The 20,307-nt window shown below is 44.0% G+C and overlaps 1 protein-coding gene across 6 annotated transcripts in view; it reads left to right on the forward strand.

Moving 5' to 3' along the window:
* The window catches only part of myo18ab (myosin XVIIIA b), a 155,784-nt gene extending 135,768 nt beyond the window's left edge, over positions 1-20,016 (forward strand). For 3 of the 6 annotated variants that reach the window (XM_079272197.1, XM_079272194.1, XM_079272196.1), the window contains 7 exons: positions 1,496-1,633; positions 4,031-4,216; positions 4,342-4,481; positions 6,346-6,390; positions 11,254-11,376; positions 14,343-15,860; positions 17,551-20,016. In XM_079272197.1, coding sequence (XP_079128323.1) covers positions 1,496-1,633; positions 4,031-4,216; positions 4,342-4,481; positions 6,346-6,390; positions 11,254-11,376; positions 14,343-15,852 — 2,142 coding nt within the window. In that variant the 3' untranslated portion in view covers positions 15,853-15,860; positions 17,551-20,016. The remainder of the gene's footprint in view (positions 1-1,495; positions 1,634-4,030; positions 4,217-4,341; positions 4,482-6,345; positions 6,391-11,253; positions 11,377-14,342; positions 15,861-17,550) is intronic. The other 3 variants (XM_079272199.1, XM_079272195.1, XM_079272198.1) reach the window with 2 other exon arrangements.
* The last annotated feature ends 291 nt before the right edge of the window (positions 20,017-20,307 follow it).

Genomic DNA, 20,307 nt, shown 5'->3' on the forward strand with positions numbered 1-20,307 from the left:
TTTTTATTCAAAGCAAGTGAGATATTTAAGTATTTGTGCTTGTTGGTGATGAGGGAACAACTGTAATGAGGGGCTGTAAGAAAGCACCAGCATCATCAGTAACTTAGCAGGACTGAGACAGCAGGTCTCAGCTGGGCTCAGCTCTCCTCAGAGGAGCTCCTGTGTGGGAGGCAGATGATGGAGAGCTGTGTTTGATAAGTGGATTGAGTCCGCATGCTGTCCACACTCACTGAGATCTGAACTCGATGTGAGCCGGATCCAATCTGGTAGCATACAGACTTATCAGTTAATGCCTTCTAGCATGATCAGATGACCATTGTCTATGACTAGCTCTGGCTTTTAGATACTTTCATCCAAAGACTTACCTTTCAAAGCAGCATCACCACTGAAACTCAGAGGTTCAAGAACAGGACCGCTTTATTTTACCTGTCACTTTGAGCTTGTGTTACTTTTCAACCTAGAAAGACAATCATTTGCTGGTTCCAGGTCCACAAACGTAAAGAGTTGCTACTTTCCTCCCTTTTCATGATCGTACACGAACTGTTTTTGGGTTTTGGTTTTGACTCAAACAGTCTAAGTATGTTGATTGGCCTCTGGGAAAGTGAGATGGGTGTTTTTCATGGTTTGCAGATAGATCATATTATTTTTTGCCAAAAGAGCTTGTGCCGGCCTTATGTTACGACACTGTGAGTCTCATAATGCAGGTCCTCCCCCTGCTGTCGGGTCCAGAAGAGAATCGCATGTACAAAGTTAAAAGCATGAATGTGCAGCGCTGCATCGGACACCTTGCTTTGCCTTTGCACTGGTCTCTAACAAATACAACCCTTGATGTGTCATTCAAGCAGGATTGCCACTGCAATATGTGACACATGGCCAACTTGGTGTCCCAACTCAGACAGGCAATAATGCTGAACATGCTATTGCTGTCATCCTCGTAATGACTGCAGCTGCATGAATCTTTTTCTCCATCCGACACAGCTGTACCTGCCAAGTCAAAGATTTGATTAGACCCCCCCCCCCATCTGTACTGTACAAGGACTATGATGTCCTCTTATGACCCAAGGTCATAGGTTTTGCCTGGACCGGTTCTTTGAGGCTTATGTACTGATGACCTGATGTACCAAATCTAAACAAAGTTTGAAATATTTAAAATTCATCTAATGCTCTACTTTGTGCTTCTCTTGGTTCATGAACCAAATGCAGCAGGGGTGAGAGCACACAGTTTAGTTGGACGTTTTGCGTCAATGATCAGTTTGTCATAAGCTCAAGTCACAAGTATCAACAGCTGTTTGGAGTTTAGTGTTATCTGCATAGTTATGAACATTGATGCTTACAAATGATGACAGTGGTAACATGTAAAGACTGAAGAGTGGTGCAGCACTCTCCATGGAGTGTCTCCTCTTTGTGATGAAAAGCTTTGCATTCAGACAATAAGCTGTGTTTTTATTCTGGCCATAAGTACAGTGACTTACATGTGTGTATGTTTGTGTCGTAGATGCAAGCCCTCCAGAGCCAGCTGGAGTTCCAGGAGCAGTCCATGGTGGAGAAATCCCTCGTCAGCCGGCAGGAGGCCAAGATCCGCGAGCTGGAGACCAAGCTAGAGTTTGAGAAGACCCAGGTCAAACGCCTGGAGGTGAGAGCGTCAGACAGGTGGAGGAGTGTGGTGTTAGAAGGAGCTGCAGCATGTGGAAAACATGCGAAGAGGTGGGAGGGTGAGGTTAGAGAAAGGTCATGATAACATGAACATACATTGCAGCACATCTCCACAACACTTCAGACGACTGCCAGTTGGCTTTACTTTGTCCTCTAGCATTTGTTGTCACTTTCAAATTATTTTCTGACTTTGCCTGAGACAAAAAGCACAAGTGAAGGCTAAAGGTTACCATCTGCACGCTCCCAGGGCTCCCATCCTCTCTCGCCCACTGATAAAATGACCCAGCGCTCAATTCTGCAGGTTGACTTTAGTAATCACTAGCTGTGCAATGTGCTCACCTCCAGGCACACTCCATCTGCTCCAAAGTCAAAACAACAACATCTATTTATTACATGTGATTTTTGTAGCCTGTGGTGAAGTGTACAGAGTTAGGAAAATACACAGATGCTGCCTTTTGCTTGGCTTTTTATGGCTTCTCACCAGCATTAAAAGCTGCAGTGGGTGAATATTGCAGGTTGCCTGAGTAGTATTACTCATCAAAGCTGGAGGTAGCAGAACTCAATCAATACAGATGTGAGGGGAACAGTTCTACACCCACTCAGTATGTGAAATATGGAAGAGCTGGTGGCTAATGCAGTAGCTTGCTCACTGATGAAGTATGCTGCTGGCTGCAGATTGAAAGACTTCTATCGGAGTCAGCTGTTAAAACACTGCTGAACACAAACATAGTGATGCAAGTGCTGCACCATTCCAATGCATTCGTGATACAAAGAAGCTCATCAATAGTTAACATTGTTTTCTGCCCGGGTGCTGTGGAGACTCCATTGTTTCAGGAATGTATTGAGTATGTGTTGTGCTTTATGCTCATCTGCTACAGCAGCTTAGTGAAGTTGGTGCGCCATATCAGCAAAGGTTGTTATGCCTCAGTACTGAGGTTTGAACACGGGATTGGTCGTTGCTGATCTTTGAGGGCCAAAATAATAAGGATACTGTGAATATTGAATGTTTAGCCATACTAGCAGGTTTCTACAATCGGAACCAGTTTATTGCCAAGTACGTTTGCACATACAAGGAGCTTTATAACGATAAACAAACACATTAGGAGTACGTTAAAATACGTATGAAAAGGCTTTATCAGTCAGTTGGAACACCACTTTGGTCCAGAGTGAAATCACTCGATATGGGCTGGATTGCTTTGACATTTGGTGCAGATATTTTTGGTCCTTTCAGGATTCATTATAATAACTTTGGTGTTCCCCTGACTTTTCATTGAGCGCCATCAATCCGTGCAAAATTTCATTTTGCTTCAGGTACCAGTGAGGCATGAAATACGATCCAGGAGTTCCAGTTTAATGAATAGATCAATGGGTCTGAAGGGCGATCAGAAGCCAAAACACAAAGTTGTCACACAATCTGTGCAGAAACAGTCCCAGCCACACTAGATGAAGGAGAGGCCTTTGGGAATAACTTCCTCAGCACTTGTGTCACATTCCACCCGACACACGTGTCGAGAGGCTACCAGGTGCATGAAGTAAGAAATAAGTGCAGAGTTCTAGAAGGATGGAGACAGAGAGAAGGAACATACTGAGTAAATACTCTCGGAAGAGGAGGTCATCAAGAGAGGGATTCTGTTGATCCAATGGAGTTGGGGAAGTCAGAGGTTGGATTTGAGATATGTTGCCTCGCAGTGAGCTGATGAAGCTGAATGAGGGGGTTCAGGTAGGTGGGTGCTCGAGGCCACTCTGTAGGTGAGCATTAGTGACTGCAACTTAATATGAGGAGCAACAGGGAGCCAGTGGAGAGACATGAGCCGCCTTTGGCTGGTTGAAGCCCAGACGTGCTGCTGCATTTTGGACCATTTGCAGCAGCTTCACTGAGCATGCTGCCCCCCCCCCACCAGAAGGGCCTTACAGCAGTCAGGGCACACGGAGCACAAGGAGCAGCCCATCAGTCAGATAGCACCTGATCTCATCTGTGAAGTGCAATCAACATGGCTGAGTTACAGATGCAACATGCTCAGTGACTGTCAGTTCTCAGCTCATGAATCACAATGCAAACATTTCTAGCAGGCTTTGAGAGAGAGAGCAGGGATCAGCTAATCTACCAGGACTGTGTGCCAGCATGTCTTCAATTAGCCACATCAGCAACTTGACAGATGATGTCGTGTTGTGGACCAGCAAAAGTTGAGCCAGGTTGATCTTTTTGCTGGACCCTCTGTGTTGGCGCCCTGACTCTGCTGACAGACTGATCTCATTCAAATGAACGACGGGAACATGCTTTTTTTAACGCACATGTATATATGTGTATATACGTATATTATATGATACTATATGGCCTGACCTTGTTGTGGAACCATCTCTCTTTATTGCTGCTCAGACCCTCGTAGCTCGTCTTAAGGAGAACTTGGAGAAGCTGACAGAGGAACGGGACCAACGCAGCAGTAGCGAGAATCGAGAGAAGGAGCAGAACAAACGTCAGCAGAGACAGATCCGTGACGTCAAAGAGGAGATGGCTGAACTGGCCAAAAAGGAAACCGAGGCCAGCCGCAAAAAACACGAACTGGTAAGGTCACAATGACACAAGTTACTGACAATTATCATGAGCAAGCAGCACAGTTATTTAAGGAGAATCCATCAACAAAAAGTCAGCCGTGGGTCCTGCTCTGCTGACTCGTGTCTCTTTAACAGGAAATGGACATTGAGAGCTTAGAGGCTGCTAATCAGAGCCTGCAAGCAGACCTCAAGCTGGCCTTCAAAAGGATCGGTGACCTCCAGGCAGCCATCGAGGACGAGATGGAGAGTGACGACAATGAAGACCTGATCAACAGGTACAAACATGAACACATGAGGATCTGCTGTCAGCGGAGTCAACATCAGCAGGATGTCCCTCTGAACATATTTGGGAAACATTAATATCATAGTTCCACAAAGTCATTTTCTTGAGTTTCAGGCCACTTCTCAACGTCTTCATCAGCAGGTCAATGACAACTCACCATCATACCAACTCACCAGAGAATTATTAACATTATTCCTCTTCAAGTGACCACATTTCTGGTACAATCCAAAAGTGGTGGGACGCTTTTTATAGCTCATCATTTTATGAATTAGTTGCATTTTCCATCTTTTGTGCAATTCCTCACATTTTAGCGCACATGTTGGAGGAGCAGTACGTTGCTCTCAGGATTTAGCAGCAGCTGACTGATCACGTGCATTAGATGTTTAGCTGCCTCTCTGCTCTACTCTCTGAGGACCATCCTGTGTAACCACTCCTCAATATAAAGCCTCACTCATAAAGCCATGACGGGATGAATCAGTGACATGTGTCACCGCCTTCCTGCTGAGTGAGTGAGTTGAGCAGATCAACATCAGTCTCATGTCCGTTTGTAGAGCAGAGCTGGCACATAGAATTCCTGGAGTCTCGTCATTACAGTGAGGTTTCCGAGTTCAATCGTGTCTGTCCGGAGACCAACGCGACAACTAGCTCAGTGTCTGTAACTAGCATCCCACGCTACAGCCTCCACTCTGCTCAGACCAGCTCGGCTAACACAGAAGCTGTTGTGTGCGGATTAAACAGTCAGGATTCAACATGTTCATCCGTGAGCTCTAGAGGTGTTGTCAGGTGAATTCATGCTAAACTAGGGTAAGCACGTCCTGACTCTAGTTCTGTATTGAATACACAGACGTGAGGTATCCATTTGAACCTGTAACTCTTAGAAAGAAAGCAGATGAGCAGGAGGCGATCTGAGAGGAAGATGTTTTTAATCATGAAGATAGATTTCAAACCACACATAAAGACTATGAAGCCTGTTTAGCTATTTCATACAGCGGTTAAAGTAACGTTCATACAATCATTGTGATCTTTAGTAAAACAATTGGAACAAATGGAAACCCCTGTTCCATTTGCTGAGATGAACAGCAGACTGTCCAGCGAGCAGACGTTGATCATGTAGCCTCGTCATCTCACCAGCAGAGCTCTGAACGTTCATGTCCATTGCTCATGTTCAGCTGTTTGCACTCTAGGCTGTTCTCACGTTGCACAACTTTACGGAGATACATTTCAAACAGATTTGTATTTGAGGCATTTTCTATCTCTTCTGGTAGAGTCGCATTGATCTCTATGAGGATACGAAGAGTTCAACACGCCCTGCAGAGAAGCCTGTTATGTTGAACTGCTCACTTAATGAGAGTTGATTTATTTTCAGCTGTCGTGTGTCATACTGTCATGTGACCAATGACACATTCAACCTTCCAATCGAAGCCCTCCAGATAGTGAATGTTCTGGTCAGTTGGGCCTTCCTCCTCAGATCAACACCCACCTTATAGAGACAGCAGTCCTCCAGCTAACCTCTGGTTCAACTCCACAGAGATATAGCAGCGTCTGCTGCAGCAGCAGCAGACTCATGAGAACACGCTCTGAAAGGCTTTCTCCTCCTCCGTAGGCAGGACACAAGATCAATAGCACACGGAGTCGATGCCCCTAAAACCATGATGCATCCCTTACTGATAGTTTGTCATCACAGCATCTGCCATGACATACATATTTATTGAGCTACGTATAAGCATCATTCACGTTTCATGTATTAGTTTTGACTTGATTCTTATTTCCTGTTTTTTTCTTTTCTTTTCTATTGTCTTGTTTTTTTCTGTCTTGTCGTTTCTTCTTTGTCCCTCCACCTTCATCATCATCACCAGTTTGCAAGACATGGTGACAAAGTATCAGAAAAGACAGACCAGAGCGTGAGGAACTTGAACTTTTTTATTTGTTGCACCACTGGAAATGATGCAGTATTCTACAGTCTTTGAACATGTAGTGGAGAAGGTGATAGTGGAGAGCCATCACACTGTAGACAAGAGATCAATTCAAAGGGAAACCCTGACAGAAACAAATAGAAAAGAGATTTGGAATGCACCCGGCATTCTGGGCCAATTTGAATGTCTGGTGATTTTCCTCATCTATTACAAGACATCAGCTTTTGGTGTCAGGCCCTTAGAATCACAGAGCGGTGGCTCATTGCAGATGCACACATGGTCAATAATTCAAACAGGAAGAACTGCCTCATGGGAGATACAGTGACACAGTAAACCCAGGGGGGGGGGGGGGGGGGTAGAGTTCCTTTGATGTATGAAGGCTCGGGGATAATGCATCATCAACAGTGCTCAGAGATTCCCACAACCCCCAGTTTACACCACTCTTGATTGCATGACCTCACATGCTGGGTTGCATGGCTACCACTGACCATATGTTGCTCAAGCCCCAGCATGAAACAAGCCTCCCTCCTCAGAGTCTGTGTGGTTAACCGCTTTGGATTGAAGGGCACAAGTGCCCTGATCTCTCTGGTTCATCCCCCTGGAGGCCCAGATCATACTCACAGTTCCCCTTTACGCAGCCGGGGGGGTTACCGTCATGTCAGACACTGCTGTGTTGTGTCTGAACAGCAGCCTCTCGCTCCCTGGGCCATCTTACTATTTCATCAGCCGCTCTGGGGCTGGATGTGACTGTAGGTAGGACTGCCCTCCTGACAGGAGGAAGAAAGGGTGTGTTCCTCATCAATCTTTGACTCGCCCGTGCTTAATAATGCAGAACCCTCAAATGTCTAACAAAAAGCTGCCTTGCTCACCAGGCGAGTAGCACACACGCAGCGGTAACCTCTGGCTCTCAGCCATTGCAGCCCCCGTCTGTAAAGGGATTATTCATCAGAGCTGCAGAGTGTTGTGATTTGTAATGAGCTGTTGGCACTGACACATTTCAATCAAAGCTCCTCTTTCCTGGTGCTTGGACAGGAGACAACATACAGTTCTATTTCTGTGAAATATAAATGATGTAGCGATACATTTCAATATATTAACATTGATACAGCATAATTCAATTAGTATGAAGCTGCTCTGAAGTACAGAAAGGCTGTGCTTTTGGCTTAAGATGTCATTGAAATCATATTGGGGTTTATTTCTTCTGTAAAATGGAAGTCCACTCTGTTGAGGACATGGAAGACAGTTACACGTCTGTGCATAATTCAGTCACAATATGATCTCCTTTTATAAAGAACGGTAGCTGTTGCTAGGAACACTATAACGTGTTGTTTTTCTCATGATTTAACACATATAAATATTCATTGATGTTTTTTATTTCTTATTATTTGGGACAGTCTCTTAATCATGTCCTGTCCTGTTAGTATGGCTCCTGTAGCACAATAAGCAGCTTCCTGTACCTGTAAAGGTCAATGTGGGTCAGTGTAGATGCTACATGTTGTGGCCTTTAACCTTTAACACCAGTGCTAACGACAGCCTGTCCTCGGCTGAATTACTTTCCTTTGTGTTTGTGCCACTGCTGGCATCGCTGTCCAACATGTTCTCAGCCCTCTCATTCAACGGCCTGGAGGATAGCAGGACATCATGATGTATCTCTCAAGACTTAAGTATTGTGAGAATTTAAAATCAGAATCAGCTCTATTGGTCATGTATGCGTGCGCATACAAGGGATTTGACTCTGTTTTTTACACAGAATATAAAAATAAAAACAAGGACAACAAAGTAAAACATACAGCATAAAGGTGTAACTACTATGTACGATATCAATCGCTTTAGCACAGATATTTGACTACACTGGCTTTTGTGACTTCAGTTGGCTTTCAGTGTAGCTAATAAATGACCATTTGAATATGTGCAGTTCATGTTACACCAAAGGCAGCGCTCACTGCAGTGGAGGTTTAGCAGCACAGATGAACTGTTGCCTTTTCATGTGACACTGTGGATGAGAGGTTCCATGAGCTTATATTCCCCGTGGTCTCGGAGACGATGCTCCAGAGCCACAGGGACCTCACTGGGCCGACAGTTTCATATATCGGAGGCATACACTGTGGTGTCTATAAGACCCAGGGACACAGAGGATCCATAGAAGCTAATGATGAATGTAATAGTGTGTAACAGAGACGTACAACCAATGGCGGCAGAATGTCACAGACAATGAATGTCTCCTCGGCACTCTGTTGGTTTGCTTCCCCCAGGCTTTCGGCAGGGCTTAACTAATGCTATGGTGGTCAAGGACATCAATTGTGGTTGACACCATCTGTGAAGTGCGCAATTACATATTGCCCACAATTGTGTTTCTGGCTGTAGACCGGAGAGGTCTCTCTCTCTGTGCTCTAACTGGTCCATGAGATTGTTACACAGGTAAGAAAGTCTTGGAGAACAATGACACATAATTCCAACCTGTTTTTAATGAACATGCCTGCAAAACATTTGCTGTCATTGATTGAATTTATTTCACAACAATATTGTAGCAACTGAAGCTTGATGTCTGTCTCGAGGCAATGTGTTGTAGTATCCTCACCCCGACCACAAGCAGGACACAGAACGCAAAGTCCTGCATCCGTGTGCCCACCATCCTCCCGACCGCTTCATGTCGGTCCACGACATGAAGAACAATCCAGGCAGCAATTGAGATTCTTCCAAAACGTATTAGGCACAACCATTTCGAGGAGAAAGAGTTTTGCAGCACTGCTGTAAGTTTCAGGAAACTCAGCAATGTCATTACAATTACAAGATGAAAGGAAAAGTAAACTGCACTTCCTTCCCCATTTTGATTTCCTCAAGTTAGGAGTTATTTTTAAATCAGTGTCACCAGTGAAGACTCATTGAAGAAGAGTTGACGAACGAACCCTCGCGACGCTTTGACTAAAAAGGGTCATAGAAGGAAAGGTGTCTGCTGCCTGACGTCGGAGCAGCTTCTCCCCTCATTGAGTGAAGTCCACACTGCCAAAGACAAAGACACTTGGCTGCTCTGTCATAACAGCAGGCAGCAGCAAATCTCCAGATTGTCTAATAGTAGAGGCATGTTTTGCAAAGCTAATTACAGCGTAAGAGTCCGTCGCCCCGTCCTCCCTCCCATCCAAGGTTATTGTATTCCATTAAAGCTAGCACACTATGCATTTGGATCTCACTGGGCAAGCCATTATTTGAAATCTCCTCTTTGAAATCCAGGGAGCTTTTGTCTCTGACTGCTAATGATTTTAATTATAGGCAGCACTGGGCCTTTCAGAGCTCCATGTGCTGGAGAAAAGAATGTTTTCTCTCTCTTCCCCGACTAGATTTGAGGCTTTCTGAAACCGATGCAGAGAAGTGGCGCCACCCTTCTGATGTCTCTGGAGGACTATTAAGCTGTAACAACTTCATTTCACAGCGCCACACAAGCACTGGGCTTTGACGGCACTTAATGAGTGTTGCGCTCTTTTCATCTGTGTCAAATTTTATGACAAGCCCTCTATTTCCCTCCGTGGCTCACAGTGGTTTGTGAATGTGTAATGATAATTGAGAGGAAAAACAGTGCAGTGCCCAGCTGTGTACCAAATCATTCTGTCAAGAAGTGAAACGAAAGTGCATGCATATGACTGCATGTGCGTGTGCAGGACTGGTGATGACAATAATTACCAGAAGAAAGGTACATCTGGACATGTTCTGCCGCTTTGCTGTGCAGTTCAGCAGAAACTCTTTCCGGTGGTTTGGATCTCATCTTTATGAGGTATATGCAGTTATTTCCTGATGAACGCTGTTTAGACGGAAACATTGCAGAAATACAAGTATGCAGAGAAGCAGCAATAATCAAGCAAGATATTTTTGTGTTTTATTCAAGTCCTGCTGCCTTTTGACACACAGCTCTTAAATGCCCAATGCAAGCCAGGGAGTGGCACTTCATCTGAATGAAGTTGTTGCTCTGCTAAAGATAGAACAATGTATGACCTGAGATAATCATACTCCAACAACAGAAGTAGAAATCCCACAGTTGAGTCTCTTATGCCAATCATGAGAACATCACTAGAGTAGTATCCCCAAAGATTGCACTATCACACCAAGTCCCATTGTGGAAGGACAGTTTATTGAACACATTTCTGAATGATAATGTCGGAGATGTAGGCACACAACCTTAACACAGTCCCATAATGACTTGAACACATTGTCACTTTAACCAAGTCATCCAGACACTTATTTGAACATAAAGTTATTCCCTAAACCACAATTCCAATTATTTTCTTCTTCACTTTCAAATAAGTAATTTAGTTAACAGGACTTTAGAGCCAGCTCAGGTATTTGATTGTTGTGTTGTGTGTGTTGTGTGTAAAGGTGTGTGTTGTGTGTAAAGGTGTGTCCAGCAGAGATGTCAGTGGTGTACTCTCATCATACCACAGCAGCGTTGGCCAAACCTCCAGTGAAAGCTCTGTGGTTGGGTGTTGTTTCTGTCACGGTGCTATACGGCTCTGGAGAGCATGATAGTGACGCGCTCATCGAACGGTGACAGTGTGGTGTTCACGTCTATACAACCTCTCGTGGGCATGTTGGTGTGCTGACTGGAGCCTTTTGAGCATGTGCTGTCTTTTGTTCCGTATGAATGTCACAATCCTTCTTTACTTCCACACTAACAGCTTGTTCTCCGTTCTCTGTCTCCACAGATACAGAGAATTACAGGAACATTTCTACCAGTGTTGACTCTCCTTTCACACCAACATTTCTTTTCCCTTTTTCTCTCGTTTTTCTATTCATAACCTCTTGTGCCATCTGGTCTCTCCTTTGTTTCCTCTGACTTGTTTTCCTGTCTCTGACTCTGACCAGTCAGGGGGATTCAGACACAGACTCTGAGGTGGAGGATCGCGTGGATGGGGTGAAGTCCTGGTTGTCTAAAAGCAAAGGTTCCACCAAGAACCTGTCAGATGATGGCAGCCTCAAGAGCTCCAGGTCAGTACAAAGGCAGCTGCTATTACTGTCACTCCAGGAGCAGTCGAACTAATGCTACCTTTCACTGCTTTTGGACTCCGGATGAAATGGTTTACAGGATCTGACTCAGAGGAAATAAAGCAATGCCAGTCAGGTACTAGGCTGAAATCAGGGGGCCGCTATTACTTCAATGTATTTTCAAGCTACGTTGTCTTTATTATTGCCTGCTCTTTGAAGAGGGAACTTTTATTTTCTAAAAACAAACCACCTCTGTGGTAGATTTATTGACATGCCCAATGGCCAGATGGTATAGGCTACCTGTGATAAATGAATGTGTCTGCCAGCTGACAGCTTCCATTGCCCCAGATTTGTCTCCTTACCAGAAGATTTACTTCCCTCCCTCAGCTGAGCCACTACCAACTTTAAAACGTCTTTGAATCTCTCTTAGCAGCATGTCTCCACAGACAAACAGTGGCTGACTAGCCAACACTGCTCCTTGTAGTCGTAGCTTTTAATTTCAAATGACTTTAATTGCCATTTGCACAAGTACATTGGACTTCTTGGCCAATTCAACAAAGAATAGATTAAAAAAAAGTTTATCAAGTTCAAAGTGTTGTTTAAGCTTTGATTGATTTGATTTGAGTCAGAGTTCACACATATTATCTCCTTGAAGTTTCTTTAATTCTCACAGGATTCACTGTTTGAGATCAGTAATAAACAACATTCGACAAAAATATGCAATTTGATGTCAAATATTTCAATATGTTTCAGCAAGATTACTGGATAATCTCCCACCAGAATGCAAAATGTTTGCCACCACTAATTGAGTTTCAGTGCGTATAACCTGTGTTGTAACTGGAACACAGCGGTTAGTGTTACCCTAAACCTCAACCCTCTCAGTCTGGCATAAATATAAATAAAGTAGCACATACTCTTTCTTCTCTGCAAAAATCCATTTTCCTGAGCATATCTTTTGTTCTGTAGAATAGTTGTAGAAATAGATTTAAATATGGGTTTCATGGGTGCTATATAGCTCACCTGATGGAGCACCATGCACCAAGGCTGAGTCCTTACTGCAGAATCCCACCTGTGGCCCTTTGCTGCATGTTGTCCCCTCTCTATCTCCTGTCTAGTATCTGTCCTGTCTATATCATCAAGGCAAAATGGCCAAAAAAACATAGGACAGTAACTTTATATTTAAAAGGCTAAAACTTTGCCTTTCAAGTTCTCAAATAATGTTGATACTTAAAGGTCCAGTGTGTACGATTTGGTGGCATCCAGTAGTGTGGTTGCAGGTTGCAACCAACTGAATACCCCTCGACTCACTCCTCCCTCTCCAAGACAACAGCGGTATCTTTTAGGACCTTCGCCTCATGACTTTAGGAGCAAGGACATTCAGCTGGCGTTATCACGGTTTTGCACTCAGTTTCTCAAGCGTGTCAGAGAACTACGGTGGCCTTCAGGTAACGTAAAAATGCAAAAGTCTCTCGAGAGCTAGTGTTTGGTTTTTCCCTTCTGGGCTGCTGTAGAAACATGTCGTGCAACATGGCGGACTCCGTGAAGATGACCCGCTCCTTATCTAAATATAAACGACTTATTCTAAGGTAACAAAGACAAAAAGATTCTTAGTTTCAGGTGGATATACACTTATCAAAACATAGTTGTGAATATTATATTCCATTTCTGCCAATAAGTCCCCTGGAATCTTACGTGTCTGCTTTAGGCTAAATGGCTATATGAATGTTTTGTTGCCATAATGCCACATTATGGCAACAAAACATTCATATAGCCATTTAGCCTAAAGCAGACACGTAAGATTCCAGGGGCCAATCAGCCAAAACATTTAGATTGCTTTAAAGTGGGTTTGTAGGAGATTGAAGTCATGATTTTTCCCATTCTGACAGTGGCGGGCTGTGCATTTTATACCTGGGCCTGCACTGCTGTCCTGCAGCTGAATCACCTCATTATGACGCCACATCATTAGTTTCGTGTAAAAATGAAGCTCAACACCTATAAATACACTCACTGCAGAGTGCAGATACATGAATACGCCCAGAGAGCGTCTCCTCTCTTCTCTGACTGCAGCTGGGACTGCTGTGCACTACTGTGAGAGTGACCGCCTGTGAGTGCTTTGGGGCTCACGGCACCAGCTGCTCGTTCACCACAGTGCAGAACGTACGTGCTTTCACGTCACAGTCAAAACACCAGAAAAGTCTCCAACAACAGAACAAGTCGCTAGATTTTTCACGAGTCTCTTTTGACAAAAAAAGTCTCCATGAGGGTTTGGAAAGTCGCCAGATTTAGCGAGAAAGTCGCCAAGTTGGCAACACTGGCACCGACTAAATGTGTCCCCAGAGCAACATAGGACGTAACAATAGTTCCTATCACATATAAAACCAAACAAAAATCCATCTTCATAAAAACAAGTTGTACAAATAATAATCGTCCCCATTCACTTAAAGTGCACATGGATTCACTTGTGAGTCTGCAGGCCTCTGGCTCTGTTCTACCTAGAGACACAGAGGTGAGATCTGATTGGATAAAAGCTCTACTTAAAACAAGCTGCACTGCTGAGGAAGACAGGAGCTGTGCAATGAGAACATAAGATAATGGGGAAAAAATTACAATACATGTAGTGTATTTATGAAAAATTATTAAATTATAAAATAGCTATAACTTTGTGATTCTGTCTAGGCCAGCAGAGAAGGCTTTGCAGGCCCTGACGGCCCACCACCATCATTACTGTGGTCTTCATCTGTTCTTGGTGCCTTGTCAGTTGTCTCAAGTTGCATTCTCCTCATCTCTTTTTCTTTCATTGCTTTACTTTACATCATTTTGCTGAATTTCATGACATTTTTGTTTTTATTTGTCAAGTTTAATTTATTTTTTTCTTATTCTCTTCACCGTCACTTGACCCACTATCTCATCTTTGTCATTTTCTCTCCCACTGTTCATTCCTTCGTCCTCCACTGTTGCTTCTTTTCTAGATTTGCTGTAAATGTAGACGCAAAGGAAGGGAAAGAGTGGAAAGAGGGTAAGGAATGGCAAGAGGTCAATAAAGAGGGCAAAGAGGTCGAGCCGAGCAGAACGTCAGTGATGAGCTCTCTCAGCTACAGAAAACGCTCCAACCTGAATCCCATCAGTGGCAAAGGGGATTCCCTCTTTAGTGCCCTCAAGGAGAATGCAGAGTCAGAAGAGGCTCTGTCCCTCCATAAGACTAAATCCAAAAACTCTGATCTTCAGCATGATACCTACTCAGTCAGCTCCAGGAGGAAGTCCCAGGCAGGGAATGACATGAATGACAGAGAATCAGTCATCTCCCAGGCCTATTCAGAGGCCAACAGCCGGGCCAGGAAAGGTATGGACAGCCGCTGGACTGACTTTGACAAAGAATCAGTCATTTCATACACTGCACCAAGTCGGGCCTCCACACGTCTTGGGTTAAGCCCAGAGAATGATGCCAAGTCTACCATGAGCTTAGGTCTGTCAAGCCCGCTTGGACGCCACCAAAGCAGCTCACGCTTAGATGAGGGCAGAGCCGGGCGGTCGCTGTATGGCAGCAGTCCCAGCAGCCCCTGCTTTAGCAGACGGTCTGGGGGGCGCAGTCCTGGAAGTGTTAGCCGAGCTGATTCCCATATGTCGCTGGCACGCAGCTGCCGCCTGAGCGAGTTTGATGTCAATATTGATGATCGTCGTAGTGTGGCCTTCACCGAGAGGTCGGCGTACAGTCCTCACTCCTCCGCTGGCCGCAGCATCTCCATGCCACCACCACAAGCCAGGTCATCATCAACTGCTGATAATGACCCAATCGACGATACCCAATTGGATATCAAACCAGTCAGTCATCGCAACTACCTCGACCCTGACCTGGAGAAAGCCATCAATGAGGTGCTGAGTTTCAAACCAATCACATTTAAGCGCAGGAGCTTGGAAGACTCCGATGGTGAAGAAGAAAAATCGAACAATGATAAAGACGACAGCAGAAGTGTCCGTAATGGAGATGGTAGTCGCCCTGTCAGCAGTCTTAGGCGCTCTGCATCCGCAGTGGATTGCATGAGACCGTCCCGCAGCAGCAGCAGCTGCAGCAGTCGCCATCGCAGTAAGAGCAAAGCCAAGAGCAAGAAGAAGAGAAGCCATAGCTCAGAGTCTGACCGCTCAGGAGACGACCACCGTCACAGGAGCAGCTCCAAGAGGAGCTCCAAGAAGTCCAAGAAAAAGTCCAAGAAGAGGGACAAATCTCCGTCTTCTTCCTCGTCTTCTTCGTCTTCAGGTTCCGAGTCGGACTCTGGGTCAAGTTCCGGGGCTTCAACCATTTCCTACCGAAGCTCCAGCAGTGTAAAGAGAGCCCCTGATCGAAAGGTGTCCAGCCCTGAAAGCGAAAGAGAAGCGAGGCCACAGAGTGAGAGGCAGCCCCTCGACAACAAGGATGACAAGAAGAGGAAGAAGAGGGTGGACAACCTGATGATGAAGTACCTGTACCGGCCGGACAGTGACTGAGGCAGGCAGTAGGTGGTTGCCTGGACTGGACTTACCTTGATGAGTGTTTTTGAAGCATGATGTGACCTAACCAATCAAAGAGTAGTTAACTCTTGTCAATCAGCACATTCTATGTTCTCCGTTCAGTCTGAATGGGATTCGACATTTACAGTTTAGAATTGTAGTTTCAGGGTTAGATTTTGGATGATGTGTCTTGGGCATGCTAACAATGTTTAATGTTTACTACGACCCCCTCTGTCCTTCCACTGGCTTTCATTGAGGACTCTTAAGGAGCTGGGTAGTGTCGTTGGTCAGAAGCTGCACTCAATATGAATGTTAAGTCAGCTTCTAATCACTACCGAGATATCACTGAAAGGTATAGCCCCAGACCGGCCAAAATAACAGGAATTCAATAAGAGAGGCCATAATACATTTCTCCTTCCAGCCCCATAAGTGCAGGTATAATTAGACCCCAACCATTGATTCAAAAGAATGAGCAAATTAATTTGAGATGCACAGTTGACAGTAATTAACCCCGGATTGCAATGTTTAAGCCATTTGAATGCTTTTTCTTGCTCATTATAGTCATTGGAGATGATATTTGTTTCAGCTGAGTCACATGACAACTGTAACATTCTGAGAGGATGGAATCACATCCGTCACAGTGCTCTGCATTGATTCAGTCCCTTAGTAACAATAATAACACAAAACCGTTTGGCATGCTAGTGTTGTATCAGATTGCAGAGTTTTCGTGTCACCTCACAACATGCACAGCTAGCCTGTGCTGGTTATGGAGCTCAACACAAGAACACACAAGCTAATGAAGACAACCTCATCACCACACAACCTGTTAGAGAAACCCTGTGAATGTAGAAAACACAAGCAAATGTTAGACAAAAATACAGAAACCCTGCAAGTAGTACACAAGGAATGTGATGTACAACACAACCAAGAACTCCTTCAAAGAAATGAACTAGTAGATGGTGACGGGCTAATGTTAGGTGTGCTTATATCTCCAATAACATCACATTGACACAATAATAAGATGAAAACTAAGATTAGCTCATCTTCAATTCAACTGGCAAGTGGTTGAATTGAACACAGTGTGTTTGGGCTTTTAGTGGCCCCTGGACACTTGTGTCATAATGTAGTTCCATCGTCGTGTACGACTTGCAGTGTTTCTGTATTTGATGGCATTTTATATATTTGCCCATGAGGAATGTTGACGATAGAAACTCACAGGATGGCAGCCAATCTGCTTAGCAACCATCTCCGTGGGAGAGAAACAATGTCACAGAAGAAAGCTTGATTTACTCAGAGAAGAAAGAAATTCAACACGTTGAACGCAAACATGGTGTGGGACTCACGAGCACTTCCCAGGCAGTGTGCTTAGTGCTGCTCCTGGTGGCTGGACCATGTATTGCAGCGATGCTACACATTAAACCTCATATTCATAAACAGTATGTCAACCTTTCTCTGCCCGAATAAATAGTTTCTGTTGATACTTTACATCTGCCTGCTACTGTAGGCCATGAGGAAGAGTGCCTTCTCAGTATTTATCCTTTCTCAATGCAGCGTTTGTGTTGTGATGATGATGATTTCTACATTTGCTTGTGTTTTATTACATTGCAGTGCATTGAGCTCTGTTAGACACCGAACTGTTCTCTGCTCAATGTCTTGATAACAACATCAGCTTGTACTTGTTCTCTCCTGCTCCAGCCCCCCTGGCCGGAGACACTACTGCTTCAATAGATCTGATGAAGAGGAGGAAGAAAAAGAAGAAGGCGGGGCGACCCAGGGCTCTTTCTACTCTTGATACAGATATGGAAGCCAAATAAAAGAGGACGACAGCCAGGACAGACCTGATGAGACCACATGGTGGTCCTCGCTGTCAGCATCCGCTCTCTGAAATGTGCCCTCATTGCTCCGTGACAGTTTGTCTTGCATGCAAAGTTGACCACAATTGTGGTGAGTTGGACACAACCGCACAATAACTCACAACCCTGCAGGAAAACATGTTCCCAACACTCGGTTAAAGCTTCCTATTGCAGATCCTCACAGGACAAACTACGTGGTGTTTAGCCTCTCATTAGTCACTTCACACACACACACACACACACACACACACACACAGCAGCTCTGTTATTATCTCCACGCCGCTGGTTGCATGCAAGCAGCATTTGCTTGGCTTTGAGCAGCCACCCTGTATGGTTGTAACTGAGCCAAAGAACTTGAGGTTGCAATGATGATATATTCTTTCTGCCTCTCTTTGTCTGTGTCACTCTTCCTCTCTTCTCTACATATAGTACACCACAATAAGTACTGCCATAGTACAATGTATTGCCAAAAAGCCTTTGTTGAAGGGCGTGTGCACACTGCTTTACTTATTGCCAATTGATGCAGAGTCCTGAGAAAGGTCCCATCCTTATTTCTTTCCTTTTTCCTGCTTCTTTCCATTTCGGGACAAGTGCCATTTGATGTAAGTGGTCTCCTCTGCAGCTGTGGCATTTCATGAACTGCACTAAGGGCACGCTCATCATCTCTTCACTTTTTGTTTCCCTGAAAAGATGTTCTTCTTTACAGGGGAGAGTGATTGCATCACTTACTGCTCCTCCATAACAGCAAAGCATTTTTCTCCATTTGAACATTTTGTTTTTGATGTGCGATAGATTAGTTTCTGTTGAGGACGGCCGTCGGGCAAATTCATTTCCAGCTTTTGAGTTTACCTCAAGGCAAAAGGCCTTCTTCTTCTTTTCATTTGACTTGATTTGACGAAGTTGTTGCTTAAATTCTTCAGTGAGGAAGACCCTTTGTCACGGCGTTGTCCTCCTTGTGCTTGTTGTTCACATGTCGCCTGTTTGTTTTACCTTTGATGTGCTTGACTTTGAGCATCAGTCATATGTATGGTATCCTCAACCAGCATGTTCCAAGGAAAAACTGGTGGTGTTCAATATTTCTCTTTTTGTCAGCAAATCACACAAAAGGACCCAAAGCACCAGTGTTTTCTGGACCTTTGGTATGTGTAACAAAATATCCTAAGCTCAAAGGTCCACTTGATATGTTTTCTGGAGCTTTCACATCTCTTGGTCTTCTTCATAAAATGGAGCTAGCGCAGTTGTTAGCTAATCGGTTCATACTAAGTCTTTAAATATGGCTGATGGATATCTTGTTAGATATTTATAAAAGTCACTTTTTTCCATCCGTAGAGTAAAATCCAAAGCTTCTACACATTACTTCTCTGAGGGTTTTGTGTCATGATTATTTGTTTAGCACGGTGTGATGCTAGCAACATGAGCATTAGCCTAGCTAGCATGGCCAGAGAGCACTGACAATTTATCATTGAAACAAATCATTATGGATTTTATGCCAGATTTTTTCCCATGTGCCACATATTTTGAATAAAAGTGACTGATAGCTTCTCAGCACTGTTGGGAGGATTTGCTATTGGTCAATGATGCAAATTAAAATGTCAAAAATCTTCATATCTTTTCATGGGTTATGATGATATTGTAAGAAAAGTGTAGAATATCACCAGCATCTCCTTTAAAGCCTCATTGTGAACTTTAACTGTATCTTTGTCAACTGGACGCACTACAGCATATATAACCAATACTGTGAAATCATCTTCAATGTCTTTGAGGCCTGTTTATTGATCAGGTTTCTTTTTTTTCAACCCAATGATGTCTCGAAACAGCAAGAAAATAGGAAGCTGCATTTTCATGGTCGCTGAAGTTTTACACCCTCTGGTCATCTGTCTATTTACTGAGCAGCGCTGCGAAGCCATTTAAAGTCCAGGAGAGCTTGACGTGGCATTTAGGGCTGAAAACAAAGTGGAGACCTTCGTCATTGTGGGAGCAGTTGGCTGTTATTCTACTATACGTGCTTTTTGTAGACTTGTGTCTTCATCTTTATTCTCTATGCAGTCAACACAAGTGTGGAAATGTGTTTATTGACCTCATTGACCCTGATAACAGTGTCTTGCTTCAACAGAATAAAAACAAAAGAGCAGGCGTAATATTGCTGACTGCACAACGTATTTATATATAAATATGTGAATGATTGATGCTAGCTTTGAAAATAGTTCATGTTTATTTTCATTATTGAACAAATTGACCACTTGTTATACATTTTGCATTACAGTTTAATATATTGTAAATAAATGATGGTGATTGTTTGTAGACTGGATTTGTCTGAGTTGACGTGTTTTGCTGCTGTGTGTCTTCAGGTCTGGTCTCTCCACTCACACTGGTCTGTGCTTTTGTTCTAAGATTTCCACACGGCATGCAGATAAAACCAAAGTGAAACCGTGTTGTTTCCTGATTCATTGGCTTTGGTGTTTTCATCTGCTTTGACCCTGTGAACGCCTTGAAGCCACACAAAACCCACTCATTTCATTATTTATTTCATTTGTTTTTTAATTCAGAGGAAAGTGCATATTGTCTGCTCAAAGCTGAACTATAAGAATTAATGGCTCTC

The sequence above is a fragment of the Melanostigma gelatinosum genome (assembly GCF_949748355.1).
Source record: "Melanostigma gelatinosum genome assembly, chromosome: 7".
Taxonomy (NCBI): domain Eukaryota; kingdom Metazoa; phylum Chordata; class Actinopteri; order Perciformes; family Zoarcidae; genus Melanostigma; species Melanostigma gelatinosum.